We start from the raw sequence: 20,082 nt of genomic DNA on the forward strand, positions 1-20,082 counted from the left end.
ATGAATCATTATGAAATGGATAATAGATATATAAAGATGTTGATATTAGCTAGGAAATAAATGTGGAGTGAAGTACAGATCCTATTAAGAAAAACAGAATGAACTGGAAGAATCACGTTTAATGCGTGGAAATAATAGAATCAACAAGACTGCTTTGAAATATAATCACATACGAAAATAAAATACTGACCACCCTTTAAAAAGATAGTGACAGTTTGGAGGCAGAATAGGCCAATAGTTCCAATCCATGACGATGCTGATGACTAAAAACGAAGTACACGTATTATGGTTTCGTCACTTAAAAAAATGACTGAAATGTCGTAAATTTCAACTGGAGAAGCAATGAATTCAGCATGCCTGAAAATGGAGCATGATCTGTACATGAAATCTCGAAAACAGTGGCTATTGCTTCAATTAGGCAGAAAACGCCAATGGCAGTGACTATAAAGGAGTTGTAAATATAAAATGCAAGAGTTAGTGTAAAACGTAGAATAAACCAAAGTAAATTATTCAAAGGATCAAGTGATTTATCTAAGATGATTTATTTAAATGTCTCGGTTTTTTCTAAGCTCTTGCAATGTAGCGAAGATCTTCCTTGGACCATCTACCAAGCACGTTAGTTATGTAGACAAACCGTATTGTGTTAAAGATCGGACATCACTGCTTCAATATTTTTTATCCTTCCACACCTTTCAATTATATTTGAATAATTTTGTTCTAGTGGCTGTCAACATACTACATCGCGGAATGACCAACGATACCTAATCATATCTCCCACCCATTATTGCTTCCCAACTGAATCCTTAGTAATCTCTCATAACAATTTTATTAAACGCGTCGGCGTGCAGTGAAAAATTTTCAGGTGCATGACAGATCGGCAGACGACGATGTTCCTCCTAGGCCGGTGCCTAGTAATTGATTATTAGTTGCTTCAATAGGGTTACTACGAAAATAAAGCTTACAGGAAATTAAAACAGCGTGCAGTGCATCTTGTACTCACGTTCTTATGCTCGGCGTCCAAAGCATCCCACATAGACGCCACAATCTTGGAGACCTCGCCGAAGCTCGCATTCGGGTTCTGTCCCTTGATAGCGGCTTGGGTGTCCCTGAAGAACAGCGCATACGCCGACACAGGCCTGTGAAGAAAACATGGCATCACTCCCGTATACATGCAAGCCGCGAAATATCTCTCGATCTATCTACAACAGAACTGCACTCGGCGAATTACCGAATGGGACGCCATTCGTGGATATCTTCTTAAGCCTTCATTTAAAATGTATAAAGAAACCATTAAAAATTTTTTTCAATATGACAGGCTTCTCGTATTATGTTTCGCACGGTATTCAGTCCTGTCGGTAGCAAAGATTAAACGGTAGCATCTTCTTCGAAGATTTATTATTATTGTTGTTATTATTAGTGCATAGTTTGCCCGAGGGCAGATTAGTGCTTCAGACGAGTACATTTGGTGCTCTTCTATTATGGACTTGTGTTCTGCCTGGTTCGACAAATGCAAACAAGAAAGAAACACTCTTGAGGATGGGAGTCGTTCCAGGGTTAATGCCCGCTATTGAAGAAAATTTCGATTTAGGGCGATGACTGAAGAGGACGCCCGTTGCATTTCATGGCGCAATCAGCCTGCTTTTGATACTGATTGTGCTGCCGTCTCTTAATAACTTGTATGAGGGCATCGACATCAGAAAACATTCTAGACAGCGAACAGCGCAATCTCTTATCCAGATACAGAAGGCTCGGTATTTGAAGTTTTGCGAAGATGTGCTTGATACGATGGTTTAATTTTGGCAGGGCTCAAATAACATTCAGAATTCTGTTTGATTTGTGTGGTTTTTACCCATTTGCCCCAGATGGAAGAGATAGCTTGTGCCTAGCTCATTATCGATGATACTTGTCCATTGTGCTTGTGACGTTCAAAAATGATTGGCACAACATTTATTTATTTATTTTTTTACACAGGAACCATTTACCGAATAAAAGAATAACTTTTGCTATCGTTATGGCAGCTTCCGTATTTGCGTAGCAAACCATTCTTTGAGGGTCTTCCACCGTTACTGGTGGATCCACCTTTGGGAAGCAGCAACACCATCTGGTAGCCGTCGACGGTGCTATAGCCCACCTTCAGTTATACAGCGACACGCATTTCAAACTATTACATTGCAGGAGTTACAGGGGGAGTGCCAATCAACACTGAGGGCAAGGACTGACGGCAACCAATCGCGTCGTCTCTTACCTATATGTACGCACATTCATCCTTAACAACAAGCAGCCAAACGTGTGCTCATAAAAAAGGCACCTGCTTACAAAATGAAGTTTAGCGTTTGATATCCCGTCAACAACGATCTCATCAGAGAAAGGTCTCAGGCTCGAATTGTTCAAGGAAATCTGTGTCTGTTTTAAGGGAATTATCCCAGCATTTGCCTCGGGTGATTTTGGAAAAAAAACATAAATTGCGAGGGCTATACGGAGATTTTAAGTGCCATCTTCTCGACTGCAAGTCCAGTCCCTTCCAATGCGACATCTTGCTCGGTGCACCTACTTGCGGGGTGCTCAAAATACAATGATTCCTGCATCCAGACCTGATTGTATCCAATTTACATGACTGATCTTTTGCATAAAGCACCCGTGGGTATTGTTTTGAGCCCGTGTTAACGGCTTTGTCTACGAAGTGCTCTTGAACAACGTACCTATGCAGACGTATAATCGAATTTGTATTAAGTTTTTTGAGAGGCTGTACTGGCGCATACTATTTGAAAGAAATTATTTGGACGAAATGTGAGAGTTCGTTTCCAAAAATATCACACATCACCTTGTACAAGTTATGTATCATTTATGTAACGTAACTAGTTTTCATAATAACCGCAGATGATCTACCACAGTTGTAATACGCCTCCTGTAACGAATATTGTGACGGCAACTGCCCTTTGTAAACCTCAAATTGCTGCTTCTTCAAATTAACTAGTAGAATGCCCATTTTTCCGGCCCTACTTGGCATCAATGATCTATATCAGTTACCAAATTTTCGTGTGGTATATTTTAATTTTTGGAAGACTGTCTGGAAGTTAGTTATTTTTCTAGCCGTCCACTGAATTTTAGCGTGCGCCACATGAGAGGTTAGCAATAAATCACGTGCCTAGAGCAGCAGAGAAATCCACTTTTAAGTTGACGGTGGAAGGTTCTTCGTAATTAAAAAAAATCAATGATCTGTTAATTCACTAAGTGGTAAAATTTATACAGCTCATTTTACTTTCGGTTTTTATAAGCAGGAAACCGTTGAGAACGAAACACATACTTATGATTTTGCAACGTCCATACTACCATCAATTAACGTATGTATACTTACTCCTGGAACACTCTCCACGACAAGCGAACGGCGTCCAGCCATTGCAGGCTCAAAAACTTCTCTGGTTCATTAAACTAACAATGTGCACAGAGATGGAATGAAAAAACTAGTGACTGCCATAGCAAACATGATGAACGACGTTACATTTCATACCTCAGTAAAATACGAAAACGCTGGCGTCAGACGCCATAAATATGAAATAAAAAATATTAACAGTCATATTTCAAAAACTCGAAAGAGGAGCCATCACTTACAGATCGCTGCGTAGTTGAAAGACTAACGACGTTTATTTATAAGTTTGTGGATAACAAATGGCTTGAAGAGGAAGAAGATATTGGACACTCTCCGCCATTATCGACACGGTGAGTTATTTTCAGGAAGCGGGTACGACGTAATGAATAGGCCGGAGTCCCATCGAAGCTAAATGCCCTGTGATCAATACTGTTCCGTATCTGATGCATGACACACGGACATGGACACGTCATTCTCGCAGCACGCACCGCTGTGCATTTTCTGATTCCTTACAGAGGCTGCTAGTGTCAATTACATATTGATGCTTCTCGGTGCAAGGCAATATACGCAATTGTAGCAACTGTTATTCCATACCATTCTTTACATACACTGTAACTTAATATAAAACGACGCTGAAACTTCTTGCGTGATTTCAGTTTCTGGCATCTCGAAAACTGCTCTCCAAACGCGCTATGAGTAGATTTATATGTATGAAAATTGTTTCTTGCAAATTTTCTTGTCGAATAACTGCTTATCTAACTGTTGCGAAGTAAAATGAAAGCGAGGTAAATGAAATGAATTTCAGCTTCGTCTGAATAAAGGTGTCTTTATTACTGGACACAGCCGGCAGCATCTGTAAAACTTGTTAATAACTATGTCGTCAACATCACTAGCCAAACAAGTTGTACATAAGAAACTACGTGCATAAGGCGCCTAGCTAGCTCAACACTAAAAAAGAAAGTTCAGAGATGGGTATGGTCCGGTCGTCGGGAAAGACGATAGTGAGCTGGTGAGGTAACAAAATAACGAATTGTGACTGAAAAAATCTCAACTCTTAAATCATGCCACCAAGAGGCTGCTGCTTTCTTCAAACTATATCGAATTATTCTATTGACATCTTTCCTTCCAAATAATTTTTTTGCGAAAATCTTATTACTTGCTTAAATGAAGCGAACAAACTAAACAAATATCAAACGATAGTGAATGATCATATTTGTAAAGGTGAAACAACTGCTAGAACAGCAGAAAGGAGACAAGCAGGAGGCTTATCCACAGCAATTACCGTAACGACTTTAAACAAAACTAAACGTAAAGAGAGAAGCACTGACGCGAAGTAATGTGGCGGCAGGGAAAGCAGTTTGATGTACGTTGGCAGTCCAATTTCGTCGAGATTGAAATTGCACCTAGTTATCAGTTTTTGGTTTTGGTTTTTATGAAGTTGTGTTATCAGGTATGTGTTCATTACCATTCTGGAAGTTACTGCTGTGTAACTGAACGACTCATGAATCTAAGTTTCATGTGTCAGTCGTCAAAGTTTGTCGCTCCACGTTTAGGGCCCAAGTTCACGTAACATTTACTTCCGTATAACAACGGAGGTATTTTTTATACGCCTATTATTTAATTTACCAGTCTTACTACTTGTAACTGTCCACAAAGTATAGCAAATCACAGTGCTGGGATATATAAGAATTCTGCAGTTATTACGAATGCAGCTAGTCATTTTGCAAAATCATGATCAGTGTTTAATACTTACTTCTGAGGTTCGTTTGGGTCCCTCTTCTTCTTCTTTTTCTGGACCTTGGGCTTCTTCGGGATCTTGGACATGCCATTGTCTGCTGGTTCGGGAGATGGTCGCTTCATTCCAGCCATCTGAAATAGATATATCCAACATTTCAGGCAAGCTAAAAAAATTGTTGATGAGGTCTCGAACTGGGAGACCTGCTTTAGCGAGCAGTTCTTAATCTGCAGAAATGCTACAGCTTGAGAATTCGACACAGGAAACACAGACTATCACTTGCTACTTTTAACTTCTTCCTCAAAAAGAGGACATTTCAACAAACTACCAGCAAGCTGTAGGTATTATTCCCTCAGCTAAATTGGAAGCTGTCTAATCCTTTAATGGCAATGTCAACAGAAATTCGACACTTGAAAAAGCATTTCAGGAATTGTGTAACAACGCATTCAGTCAGTCAAGCAGCACTTCATGAACACATTAACCAATTTACAGATTCATAATAAAAGTTTCACAAACTTCTTTTTTTTTTTTTTGGCGGGGAGGGTTGGGGGGGGGGGGGGGCAACGGGGGTGCTTCTCCAGCTGCCTATCTTAGCGTATAGTTCCTGGTAGCTGAATATTATGCTCCAGTTCCCACATCAAAGTTGTAGCAATCCAGTTCATCAAGACGACTCTGGAGTGGTTAGACCGGTCCAAACCACCTACAGAGCATGTGGGATACCATGCACCAGTTTCGGTATTTTCGATCGTTGCCTAATAATCCTATTGCAAAAAATATTTATATCGATGACTGTCGAAGATAGCTTTAAATAGATATGTCGTTGGTAATTTTGGTCGAATGATTTAACTTCAATGAAAACGACAACTGCTCACAAGCCAGGCCATTCATTACTTATTCATTTCCCTGGACTGATTTTACAGCTGAATACTAGTGGTGACTTTAATGATAGCGAAAGGCAAATGATTAGATAGAGCGGATGGCTGTTGAAATAACAGGCCTCTAAAGCTTAAAGTCGCAAAAGTAGCTCAAAATCAAGTGTTCCCAATCGTCTGTATACGATTTTGTCACAATTATTATCGGTTAGATCATTTACAGACGTCAAATGCATCATGAGAAACTTTCCTATGAAACGCGGTGATGACTTAGATGACAGCTGAAGCAAATGTGATGGAAGTGCATTAACGTGTGAAATGAACGCATCATATGTTCGAACATCATGAAACGGCCGCAATCATAAGCATCACTGGGCTGAAAAATTGAATCTTCCCGTTACTGGCTACCATTAGTATTAGAATGCTTAATAACAGGGCTACGTTGGTCCGGTCAGAACCTCTGGCACATTTCAAGAGCTACGTTAACCCTTTGTTTTGAACGTGCCTTATTATTATCGGCATCTGCTTGAAATAGAGGGCGTGTGTACAACATCGCAACGATAATAAAATGTTGAGGACTTCATTATTTCCTACAGTTTTCCTCCTTAACGTGCTGCGAAGCACGCGTATATTTTTTGTCAGTCGTTACCAATCTGTTATTCGCTGCAGATCACGTCAAAGACTATTGTCTTTCATTCTTACTAAATGCCTGTAATATTCCATAAAAGGTGACAAAAAAATTACTTCTGCATGCGCTGTTATCATTATAATACTCCCAAATGCAAACGGCAACACGACCCGTTGCGCTTGTGGTACAACTATTGTAAACGATGATCCATATAAATACATTCTCTGAAATTATCAATAACCCATAGCAACTAACAACTTAACAATGAAATTTATAATACTTGTCGCATTTCATCTATTAAGTTATCTTCAGAATACGGCTGCTCAGAACTTGCTAAAATTAATGTTCTGTTCGTTTCAAAACTGGCGCTGAATAACGTGTTGGAACAGAAAAGGAAAGTTCATAGATTAGTACTTACACGTCGTGAAACTAAATATGTACTCACAGAACGATCAGATGAGCGAATTTGATCTTTTATCAAAACTTTTATTCGAAATCATAGAAGAAGACAACCGAGAAAATCTTCTAGTACCGCCATTATCACCGAGAATCGTTTTATTGACCTGCTATAATAATGTTGAGAGTTTCCAAAGATTCTATTAAGTGACGAATTTGCTAGCAGTTCACTGACGAAATTTTGCTAAAATTAGAGACAGTATGATAAAACCATTTCGAGTATAATCTATGTATACTAGCTTATTACGCTAGTCAGAGATGATGACTAGGTCGTCGTATCATACTGAGAAAGATACTTTCAAATACGGTACGTTTTTATCTTTAAGATATTGCAGTGAAACGTAATTTTTGAATACTTCCATCAAACAATTGGTGCGCTTTTTCGACATGGCGCTAAATACAAGCGGAAAGATTCATTACTACTCCTCGTAATCGTTACATACGATGTACACAGACAGAACAGTTTAATGGCGCTGGTAAATACTTGCACGAACTGGCATTGCGAAAGCCTTATGTTAGCCATATTCCACCAGTTCGTAATGTAAGCCTACAGAGTACCCCAGGAAATATATATTGTATCTTGTCTCGTTATTTTTTGGGTCTAGCAATGAGCAATATTAGACTACTTACAAGTGCAGTTAAAACTGATCAATAAGTTTCACTTTAGGGCAATAACTACTTCCCTGACAAAATGAAACTTCGACCAGACTTCACAACCAGGAGCCGTAAAAACGTGTTGCATGTTTCATCTAGTTCACTATGTCCATGGGGAAGTCTCTTAGTTTTACAACACAAATGCCAACAAAGTTCTGTTACAGTAACTTAAGGTATTGTGATTAAAACAATGTATGTACTGACACTTCAAACACATGACAATGGCAGTTGATGGAACCAACTGCATGATGTTTATCCTAGCACACAGTGGGAAAAAAATGTAAGTAAAGAACTCTTGAATACAAGAGATTTTGAGATTTTAACCAAAGCAAACTATGTTGTTGTTGTTCCTGTTGTTGTCTTCAGTCCAAAGACTGGTTTGATGCAGCTCTACAGGCTACTGTCTCCTGCACAAGCACCTTCATTTCTGAATAATTACTGCAACCCACACTTTTTGAACCTGCTTACTGTATTCATCTCTTGGTCTCATTCTACTCCAGTACTAAATTGGTGATGATCTGATGTCTCAGAAAGAGCCCTATCAACTAATCCCTTCTTTTATTCTCTTCTTCCCCATTCTATTCATTACCTTCTCATTGGCTACATCTTCCCATCTAATCTTCACCATTTTTCTGCAGAACCATATTTCAAAAGTTTCTTTTCTTGCCTGAACTGTTTTCTATCCATGATTCATTTCCATACAAGATTAGTTAGTAAGTAAGTAAGTAAATAAGTTAGATGTTCCATACACCATTTGAATGCTTCTTTTTGAGAAATGATATGGAACAAATCAGTTTACAGGATATGTATACATGGTTAGAGGTAACATTGATAAACCCATTTTTTTAGTTCAGCTTATGCAACAACACTTAAAAACAAGTCTTTTTTCAGGATAACACATTTTAAATAAAAATTCACCTATGGGATAGGAATTGTCCAGCAGAAATGATTTTGGGTTAGATTTAAAATTTGCTTTGCTACCTGTCAGACATTTTATGTTACAGGGCAAATGATCAAAGATTTTTGTTGCTGCTTACTGAGCTCCTTTCTGAGCCATTGACAGCTGTATTAATACACAATAAAGGTCTCTTTCCCTTTAGTGGACCTTACTGTTCTCAAATTGTAATGGATTATTTATGACAAATTTCATTAGCAAAAATATGTAATGTGAAGGCCAATTAAAATGTTTAGCTCCTTGAAGAGGTAATTAAACAACACCTGTGAGTGACCACCACATATTATTCTTACTGCCCACTTTTGTGTATTCAATACCTTGTTTTTAAGTGATGAGCAACCCCAGAAAACTATTCCTAAAACACTGATTGGACATGGACAAAATATGTCAGAAGGTAAAATTGTTTGGAAAATATCATTTACAGAAGCTCCAGGCCAATACTGTCAAGAAAACTTCCAGCACTCAAGTCTATATCTCTTCTTCAGAAATGCTGTTGTTGTGATTGACAGTCTACATTTTATATTATCTCTACTTCGGACATCATCCATTAATTTACCGCCCAAATAGCAAAGCTCATCTACTATTTTTAGTGTATCATTTCCTAACCTAATTCCCTCTGCATTGCCCAATTTAATTTGACTACATTCCACTACCCTTTATTTGCTTTTGTTGATGTTTGTCTTATACCCCACTTCAAGGCACTGTCTATTCCATTCAACTGCACTGTCAGTCTCTCTGCAATTTTTGACAGAATTTGATATTAGTAAACCTCATAGCTTTTATTTCTTCTCCCTCAACTTTAATTTCTCCTCCATATTTTTTGCTTTGGTTTTCCTTATTGCTTGCTCAGTATACAGAGTGAATAACATCAGGGATAGGCTACAATCCTGTTTCACTCCCTTCTCAACTACTGCTACCCTTCCACGCCCCTAGACTTATAATAGCCATCCGGTTTCTGTCAAAAGTTTTCCCTAAGCCTACAAGTGCCTTTCCTTAGCCTATGTTGTAAGAAAAGTGACAGAGTCAGTATTGTCTCACATTTTCCTACATTTCTCCAGCATCCAAACTGATCTTTCCCCGTTGTTCTACCAGTTGTTCCATTCTCCTATAGAGATTGCAACTAGGATTTATTAAACTGTTCTCTTTGGAATTTGAATTATTACATTTTTCTTGAAGTCTGATAGCATCTCGCCAGTCTCGTAGTCTTGCATACCAGGTGGAATAGTTTCGTCATGGCTGGCGTTCCCCAAGGACACCAATACTTCTGACACCTACTCCAAGTGCCTAGTTTCAACTTAGGCCTTATACTGCCCTGTAAAATTCGTCTCTCATGTCATCTTCTCTTTCTATACTATTGCCTTCAAGTTCATTTCCCTGGTACGTCCCCTCTAAATACACTTTCCACCTTTCTCTTTTTTTTTGGTTGGTACTGGATTTTTATCCAAGCTCTTAATATTCATACAGCTGCTTCTCTTTTCTCCAAAAGCCTCTTAAATTTTCCTGTTGGCGGTATCTGTCTTTCTGTTTGTGATATATGCTTCTATATCATCACATTTGTCCTGTAGCTATTCCTGCTTAGCCCTTTTGCACTTCCTGCCAGTCTAATTGTTTAGACATTTGTACTCCCCTTTTTCCTGCTTCATTCCTGCATTTTTACATTTTGTCCTTACATCAGTTAAATTCAGTATCTCCTATGACATCCAAGTCTTTCTACTATGCCTTGTTTTTTATATGTTTTATAGCCTCTGCTAATTAACATTTTGACTACTGCACTTGTGGTGATGAATGCTCATCACCAGGGCAGGCCATGGTGTCACACATCAGGCTCCGTTTTTGCCATTTACAGGCACATGGCATCAGGTGCTAAGACTCTGCCGTGGCAGGCGGCAACTTTGTAGTGGTCAGCATGTTAAAAACTGTGGATAAGCGTAATGTGGGGAACTTAACAGTGCCACTGGAGAGGGTATGGCAAGCTAGTAGAATCTTTATAGTAGGCAGAACTGGTCGTCTTATGTGAAACACGACAACAAACTGGCTACTACAGACCATGTGCTGACTATATATTTTTGCATTCTATGCTAGATATTGTTACACACAATGAAGTCATTTTGTTGGAGAAGAAAAAAAAAAGTACTGTCACATTACAGTTGAGGTGACACGTTTTGAAAATAGTCTTGATGGTTTCATAAAATACTTGGAGAAGCTATACACTTTCCTTCTCATCTCATCTGGTAAGTCTCACCTGATCCGGAGTTGTGGGCATATTTCCAAATCTCCCCATTTTCTAAATTTCACCTATGCTTTTCATTCACCCCTCTTCCTTCTCCTTCAACCATTCAGCCAGAAGAACGAGCCACGAAAGCTTGCAAATTTAAATATCTCTATCTGTGTGTTCTCTTGCAGCCACTTGGTAAGCAGATTTTGTTATCTATCCAATTAGATTATATTTTCAAACACTTATTGTTTTTGTTGATATATTTGTACTAGCAATATGGTATGGTAGCAGGTAAACTTTTCAGTACATGAGAAATAGAGGGGGGAACAAGGCAAACAGTCAATGGTGAATGTTTTATTGCTATTGTAAAGCTTAGGTACTGTAAACTAGAAGATTAAATGGATAGTGCTGCAGTATTTTGTATGCAAATGTTTGAACGAGGATACCCAACAGCGTAGTTATTGCTGCCTAGTTGCTAGATTTCAATTTACAGTCACAGTTTCAGATTGTACTAATGATTCTGCATTACCAATAAGTTAATAAACCTTAATGGGATAACATTATATTTTCAAAGTAATATTTTCTTTCACGCTGACATTATCTGCTTCTGTCCTGATACCAGATTCTGGGTAGCTTACCTTTTTTCACTGTACTGAAAAAATAAGGAAGAAATTATTTCTGAAATTTAATGCCATATGACCAACAGGTAGAATTAACTTTACTGGATATTACGGTTGTAGTTTTCTTTACTAATTTTTCTTGTTTCGTAACTATTGTAGGTCCAAGAAGGTTCTTATGGAACAGATTGGGAAAGCCACCGTAAAATGTAAGTATAAAGAGCATTTTTCTTATTCTGCTTCTGGACTAAATAATTATGTGCTTCTGGACTAAATAATTACAGCAACAATATAAGTAAGTGTTTTACAGTCAAGTAAAAGACCTGCTGATGACACATCAGTATGCTGGAAACATTTCAGTTATAGTACTATAAAAATTGGAGAACATTTTCATCTTTTATTTGTAACTCAAATACCTGTGCCAGACTTAGATCAATTTAATATCATTGCTATACTGATTGTAACACCAAAACATATAATTAAGGCAGACCTACTGCCTGTGTGTCTTGGATTAGGAAATAGTTATCATATTTCTCTTGGGGAACTTGCATATTACTACATGTATTGATTCTTTAGCTAGGCATAAAATTGTGGAAACATTTATTTTAGTCTCAAAGGTATTAGAGATGCATCAGTTCATACAGGGAGTTTTGGTATGTAAGTTGCCTTGAGATTTCCAGTGTACTTGTAGTGGTAACATGCTACTGCTCTCTTGTGTACACTGATATGTATAAGTTCACTGTTTTGATCTGGAATGCTAATATTCCATTTAATTTCTCAATTATAACATTACTTGCAAAATTAACATTTTGTTTTGGAAAATTTGCTGTACCCATCAACAGAGGTCTCCAATGATACACAACATTCTATTTTGTTACTAACTTCACTCTGTTGCTCATAATTCTATTAACAATGGAAAAAATTTGGCTATATGGTACACTACATTGTCAGTGACAAAGTTGTCATATTCTGTGCTCATTTTCTCTTAAAAGTGAATAATTTCCAAGTTGTTCATCTTTTTTAAACCATCATTCTTACGTGCACTGCACTTCAATGTTGATATATGAACTCCATTAGCTGCTGCATCTTGTGCAGAATCTGACAATAATAACCAAGATTAATCAATGTCAATCTTAACAACCATCAGCTATTTTTTTAACTTTTGACCTAATTTCACAGTTATACAGATATTACATATACAGTAGTGTGGTTTGGAGTCTAATTAAACTCTGTGTCTTCTTAGAACTAGCTGGATGTATCAGTTGAAAGGTCAGATGAAGGCAAGGATATACCATTCCTTTAGGACCTTGCCTTGTAAAGCAGTGCAGTGTTTGAAAATTGAGAAGAGCTTTAACTTTCTGAATGCAGTGACATGTGTAAGAAGTATCTTACTGATAGAAATTTCAATTAGACACAGATCATTGGTTAAAATGAGTAAGTTGTTTAAGTACAGCACTTTGTGATCACAAACTAGGAAAATCAGGAATAAATTAACAAGGTGAGGCAGTACCACTGATTTTTTTACACACACACACACACACACACACACACACACACACACACACTAAATTTCTAGGTAAATAATAAAAGGAAAACAGCTTTATTGAGAATGCAAACAAAAAAAAAATTGCATCATGTAACATATGTAATGTTAAGTTCCTAGAACCATAGGTTCAGTTGTTATTTATGTAGGAGAACAGAAAGGTGTACAGAATATGTAGACAAGTGGGAAAGGATGTGGGCAGAATACTTATAATATATACCAAGAAATTGCCATAAATGCCATACAACATACCAAACACATGCCCCAGTCACAGGAATTAACAGTTTTGCTAGAGTGACTCGAAATGAGCACTGTAATTAACTTAGGGAAGACAGTATAGGTTGGGGAAAGCAGGAGTTGTGTAAAAGAATAGCATCAGAAGTTTTGAAAATAAAGTGTAGGTATAAATGATCATAATAGATACGCATTGTCTGTTGCAATAGGTATAAATGATCATAACAGATATGTATTGTCTGTTGTAATTTGTGTTTTATTGTGTATGTGCTATTGAGTACCAAATGTAAGTTTTGAGGGTAACATGAAAAGTGAAACAGAGTCGATATGCCAGAACAGAAAAATAGTGAGGTGGTTTGATGGCAGCAGCTGATCATTTACGAACCATTGCGGAGTGTGGGGTGCTGTCATCACTATCCTCGCTGGTTGTTGCATTCTCCTGGCCATGACTAGGGATGGAAGCACTCCCTGGTGCTGGAGGACTACCACCCTGCGGTGACCGACCATAACCCATTCCTGGGTTCAGCAACATTTGCGATTGCTGCTGCTGCTGTTGCATGAGCAGCGGATTTGGGCTTGCCATTGTGTACGTAGGTTGTGGACTGCTGTAAGATGAGCTAAATAACAAAACAAAAATCACATAACAATTATGACTCTCTTATCTGTAAATGTCAAAAATGTTAATCGCGTGGCCTTATAATACATTCCTATTATGAATGTTTTGAAGAAGTGTGACAGTATATTACCTGACACTCATTCCCATAGAATGTTCTGGAGGTCCAGAAAGGTATAGAGGTTGCTGGTACCCTGAAGGATCATTCATCACCATTTCGGGACTCTGACTTGGCAGCATCTAAAAAGACGAGAATCACTTCATTAGGACTATTTCAGAACATTTTTAAAACTTTGCGCCAGATCTGAATACAGCTACAAATGAAAACACACACACACACACACACACACACACACACACACACACACGAGAGAGAGAGAGAGAGAGAGAGAGAGAGAGGGGGGGGGGGGGACGAAGTTATCTTTCAAATTACCAGAAGAATGCTCATTTCAGCTGGTGAGCGACGTGTGAAAATTGGTATAAGTGATCTTGAATTTACCTCTCTCCGTTTAAATCCATGATTCTATGACTACTGAGTAACAACACTTCAGGTACGTTGCCCATTAATTTGTCCATATCTGTCACCACAGGCGCATATTTGTGTTGAACCAACAGCAAGATAACTCCTTACTACTTCTGATGAAAAATATACGTAAACAGGAACGAAAAAAAATCTATGCACACTGATCCTGTCGAAGACGATCGTGTGCCATTGAAGTCTACCAGCGTTCCCGTTACAGCTTTCTATTCCCACTGACAGCGGCTACGGCTCAGTGCACTTGTAAATGTAGTGGGTAGAGACCACGTGCTGCGCCGCGTGATAAGCCGATGCGTCACAGGCCAGCCAATGAGAGTCGTGCGCACGCTTGCGTCATAACAAGCTCTCAGCTTTGAGAAGCAGTCCTTTTTGTAGCTCGCTCTTAGGCGTTTTACAGAATCCAGCGTTTCCTGTAAATCGCAAGCTTCTTGATATTGATCAGAGGAACTAAATGGAAAATAATACTCGCTCTAAGTTTCTTCATTGTGTGACAAAGTTTACGTAGAAGACTGGCGTACACGGAGATGGGAGAGAGTACTTACTTTAGCCAGCTCCGATGTTTTCGCCATCGCGCCCCGGTAGCAACTGGCTGCGTAAGAACTAGGGACAAGAGGAGAGCGCCGAGCGAGCGGGGCAGAAGGGAAGGGGCTCCAGGTATACAGCAGCGAGGGGCTGCCTGCAACAGGCGGCACCTGACACGCGCCATCTGCCGTCATTAGGTGGCCTGGGGGACGGTGTGCCGCAAACTGCCGAGGCGCAGGCTGATGCTCCTGGCTAAAGCTTCGCACGACCCGCAATCCACAGGCTGTTGGCTCCCGCCTTTCGAGAGATCGGCTACATTTTAACATCTTTGTAGAGATATAAGATTTATTAAGCTTTACCTCTTTTCCGTGGTGTACCTCAGTAAGGCTGCATTCACAGTGCCTCCTTCAACGGGCGTCAGACGCCGTTGCAAAAGTTTGTCCGACAACGTGGGCCAACAGCGTGTACGTGTACGATAATGATTAGAAGTAAATGTGATGGAAAAAAACGTACGAGGGTGGTTTGATAAGTCTGGTAAATTTCCATGAACGAATGGAACATTCTTGTTGCACCTCCACGGTTGGTAAGCTAGAATATTCCAAGGATCGTATAAAAATTTTTATCAATGTACAGCGTACAGTTCGCTGTTGACAGCCATCTGAATTGGTTAGTGTATCGACTGCGATTGAAAATGGAGGTAACTGAACTTCGTGCTGTTATTAAACATTTCCACTGAAGGGTTGGACAGCCCCATAAATCAAAACAGAATTGGATGACGTTCACGCGGACCTTGCGCCATCATTGAAGACTATTTACTCTTGGATTAATGAATGTAAACGTCGTTAGACAGGCATCGAAACGAAACGCCCTACGGCCGTCCAATTGAGGTCACCACAAAGGAAACCATTGACCAAATCCATGATGTGGTATTGCAAGGCCGTCGAATAAAAAATCGAGAGATTGCTGAGACTGATTTCATCGCAACTGAGCGAGTGCATAATATCCTGCCCGGAGAATTTGCTATGAAAAACTTTTGAATGAAACCTGGAGCCATCATTACAAACCAGAGCCAAAACAGCAGTCAAAAAAGTGGACAAAAAAAGACTCTTGAATGTGCATCGAAGAATGACTGTTTCGTCAGATAGTAAGGTGATGGCCACTATTTTTTGGGATTCCCAAGGAATAATCTTCATAGATTACTTGGTAAAAGGCAGAACTATAACTGGACCCTATTGCGCTTCTGTATTGGGTCGTTTGAAATTTCCGTAGGCTGAAAGAAGACCAAGGCTGGCACGGAAAAAACTGCTCTTGACAATGCACCACCACACCCATGAGCGATAACAATGGCGATAGTGCATGAATTGGTTCCTCAACCACCCTACCCACCTGAGTTAAACCCAAGTGACTTCTTTCTGTTCCCTACCTTGAAACTTTGGTAGTCAACTTGTATTTTGTAGAGTTTGACAGAACCTAGTTTTTTGATGGAATGAAAATGATGTAGGATCGCTAGACCAAGTGTATATCCCTCAAAGGAGACTATGTCGAAAAGAAAGGAGAGGTGTTTACGGAACATTTTTTCTTGCATATTTACCGGACTTCACACACCACCCTCGGATCTTTCAGCTGATACTTTGTAAAACGCATGTTGTACTGTTTACTAATTGTTGTACTTGTGTACGCGTGTAAACCTGACAAAGTACTGAATAGTACAGAAAATGCATTCTATCTCGGGAACAATGCGAAACAGAGCATTGTCCATACGAAATTTATTGCTTAAAATGATCGTTCCTGTCATATCCCTGAATACTGATGATTGTTCCTGGGTCACCCTGTATAAGGAAACCGCACGAACAGCACTTGTGTGACCCATTCTCGAGTACTGCGACAGTGTTTGGGATCTCCATCGAGTCATCTTAAAGGAAGATATCGAAGCAGTTCAGAGGCGTGCGATAGATTTGTTACTGATAGGTTCGATCCACATGTGATGGAATTCCTGGAGGGAAGTCGTCGTTCTTTTAGGGTAACACGACTGACAAGGGAAACTCCCCATCGCATCCCCGTCCGATTCCTCGGTAAGAGAGCCTAATAGACAGCCCGTCTAAACCTGAATAAGGACCAAGCATGAAAACAGGCAGAAGGTGTACTGCACTGGACTGTGCAAAAAAGCAAAATAGTAACAGCAAGCGGTCCAAGAACAAGAAGTAGTCAGAATATAGAGCAGCCAGGCAGAGAAATGGCATCGTGGTTAAGTAATTACGGTGTTGGACTGCTATGATGGCGAGCCGTGTTCAAATCTCCTACTTTTTTTTTCTTGTTGATCGCTTTATTCAGATTTGTGTCTGTGTGTGTCGTGGTGTTACGTCCGTTTGTAACAGTCAAGTGTAAGGTAGGGACCTATAATGACAGTTGATTCTGTACAACTAACCTGATAGCAGCCGAAAGGAAGTGGCTTTCGAATGAGAATCGCAAACGTTTGATGACAAGGCGACAAGTCAATCGAATCTTCCACAGAAAAACACGTCTGATGCGTTATACACGGCATTATTTCTAGTATGTGTGTCATATGAGAGGAATCTCTTATCGACGCACCTATCTGATCTGTACGACTAATAAGTGAGTGATATATGCCTACTTGCCCGATATAGCTGTTCGTATGAATGTGAATATGATCACGCCCAAGGAAATGATGAAAAGTTAGTCACATAAGCTGCAACAAATGAACGCAACAGTTTCACAATCACACGATTTCTCTGTGCTCTTTCAAAACATATGTTTTTAAAGTTTTTGCAGTTGCCTTCTGTTTTGCAAGCCTTGACTCTTGAATACCTTTGTTGTGACATAGTTCACAACCGTTTATTTTTTGTTTTCATTAGTGTGAGACGTCTATGTGGTATCTCGCCTGCTCTCATTGTTCGTCACATTTACTTGCGACGGTAAAGTATCCTTACGATATGACTCATATTCTATAACCACTGTATAGTATGACAACTGCCAAGACAACAGAAAGAGAACAATGACAGGCCGGGCGGTTCATAATGTTATGTGGGGAAAAAAAAGTGAATGGCACAAGGGAGTTTCCAACACGGCTGGCGCGTTTGGCAGTCCAACACCATGACCACTTAACCCACGACACCGATGCTGTTGCACACTGGACTTTATTGCACTTATTGTTCATGGACCGTTCACCGTTTCTAGTTTGCTTTCTTTTACAGTTCAGTACACTTTCTTCCTGTTTTCATGGTTGATCTCTGTTCAGTTTTTCACGGGTTATCCACTGGGCCATCTTACCACTAAATCTCAGGGAGGTGCAATGGAGAGTTTCCTTTTGAGAAAGTTTACGAGGACCGATATTTGCGATTGACTGCAAAAGACTGCGCTGCCACCAACGTACACGTCGCGAAAGGGCAGAAAAGACAAGATGATAGAAATCAGGGCTTGCTTAGCATATATAGGCAGTCGTTTTTTCCTCGCTCCGTTTATGAGTGGAAGTGGTACAGGAATGGGAACGACGGTTCGACAAAAATAAGGAAACTCCGCGAGAAGTGCATGCTTGTACATAAATGCAGATGGTGGCCAAGCCTGTAGGTTGTATTTGACCACGAACGGCACTTGCGCAATGTCTTCGATACGTAGCGAATCAGAATTGTGTTCTGCATAGTTGTGAGTGCATTATGTCGCAGCTAAGTGAATTCAAGCATGGGCAATTCGCTGGTGCGCATAAAGTGGGTGCTTCCGTAACCAAGGCAGCTGAAGTGTTTGCTGTTTCAAGAGGCGCCGTATCGAAGATTTATACCGCATATAGCGAAAGCCGGAAAACATCATCTACTAAGACGCAACACGGAGGAAAATGTGTGTTGAGTTGTGACAGACAATCAGGGAAGAGGATTGTGGCGAAAAATAACACGACAACAGCTACAAAGAAAATTCCACAAGCAGGGAATTACAAGGCGATCTGGGATTCCAAAATCACTCATTAGTGATGCAAATAGCGTAACAGGAAAACGTGGTGTCGCTGCTATAAAACCTGGACCGTGGAGCAGCAGAAGAATATTATTTTATCGGATGAGCCTTGTTTCACACTGTTTCCAGCTTCTGACCGAGTTTACGGCCCAGGAGTGAAACATGGCCGTGGCTCGGTGATGACTCGGGCAGCCATATTATTGTATTATATGGGACGCACTGTTATTCTACAATGTCACATTACTGCGGAGGATTAGGTGACCACATTGATTGATCAGATCTATCCCATGGTACAATTCTGTGTTCCAAGGTGACAGGGCCCCTGTCACAGCGTCCAGGAGTGGTTTTGAGAGCACGAGGATGAATTATCGGTATCTCCCCTGGCCACCAGTCACTATATCTCAGTATTACTGTGCCTTTGTGGTCTGGTCTGGAGAGAAGGGGGAGTGATCGCTGATCACTATCCACCTCCGTAATCGTCACCTGAACTTGCCAATATTTTGCACAAAGACTGGTAGAAGATTCCCTTAAAAACCGTACAGGACCTGTATTTACCCATTCCGAGACTACTGGAAGCCGCTTTGAATGCCATCGGGTTACCTACACTGTATTGGGTATGGTAATGTGTTGGTATTTTCGTATCTTTGTCCAACCGCTCTATGTGTGTGGATGGATGCTTAATTGTCGTCTTTCTACCTTCAAGTTTAACGTCTCTTGTTATTAATTCCACAAATATTCTCCATGCAATATCTGAGAATAGTAGAAACAGTACAGAAGAATTTATTCCCTTGGTAGCTATGTTAACAAAGAGAACAAGCAGTCTACTTTCCAACGAAGGGACGTCGTTTTGGCATTCGTGTAACCAGTTTGGCTTACCCTAATGTAAGAGCTTTGTAGTTTTCCTAAATTTCCGGTGAAAATCGTTTGATTTTATGAGTAGGGTAAAAACTTTGCGTTTTTGCATTTAATGAGTAAAGATCGTGACACCTTGAGAAGCCTACTCTACTTCTTTGTGAGATTAAAAGTCGTTATAGTCCTCTTGTGGCACATCATACATCATTCGTACATCTACATCTCGACGTTTCACCATTTCTGCAAACGTGTTGGAAGTACTCTTGTAAACATTGACGGCAGTTTCCGCGTATTAAAATAAAATGCATACGAACCTAAGAT

At 39.8% G+C, this 20,082-nt stretch overlaps 1 protein-coding gene across 7 annotated transcripts in view; it reads right to left on the minus strand.

Annotated features, from left to right (window-relative positions):
• LOC124714486 (thymocyte selection-associated high mobility group box protein TOX-like) overlaps positions 1-20,082 on the minus strand; it is a 488,444-nt gene that overhangs the window by 35,428 nt on the left and 432,934 nt on the right. For 5 of the 7 annotated variants that reach the window (XM_047243029.1, XM_047243024.1, XM_047243027.1 and 2 more), the window contains 4 exons: positions 14,023-14,129; positions 13,662-13,893; positions 5,121-5,236; positions 1,001-1,136 (listed from right to left, as the gene is read on the minus strand). In XM_047243029.1, coding sequence (XP_047098985.1) covers positions 1,001-1,136; positions 5,121-5,236; positions 13,662-13,893; positions 14,023-14,129 — 591 coding nt within the window. Of the gene's footprint in view, positions 1-1,000; positions 1,137-5,120; positions 5,237-13,661; positions 13,894-14,022; positions 14,130-14,322; positions 14,353-14,969; positions 14,998-20,082 lie in introns of those variants that run through there. The other 2 variants (XM_047243030.1, XM_047243032.1) reach the window with 2 other exon arrangements.

Source organism: Schistocerca piceifrons, chromosome 1 (genome assembly GCF_021461385.2).
Source record: "Schistocerca piceifrons isolate TAMUIC-IGC-003096 chromosome 1, iqSchPice1.1, whole genome shotgun sequence".
Lineage (NCBI taxonomy): Eukaryota > Metazoa > Arthropoda > Insecta > Orthoptera > Acrididae > Schistocerca > Schistocerca piceifrons.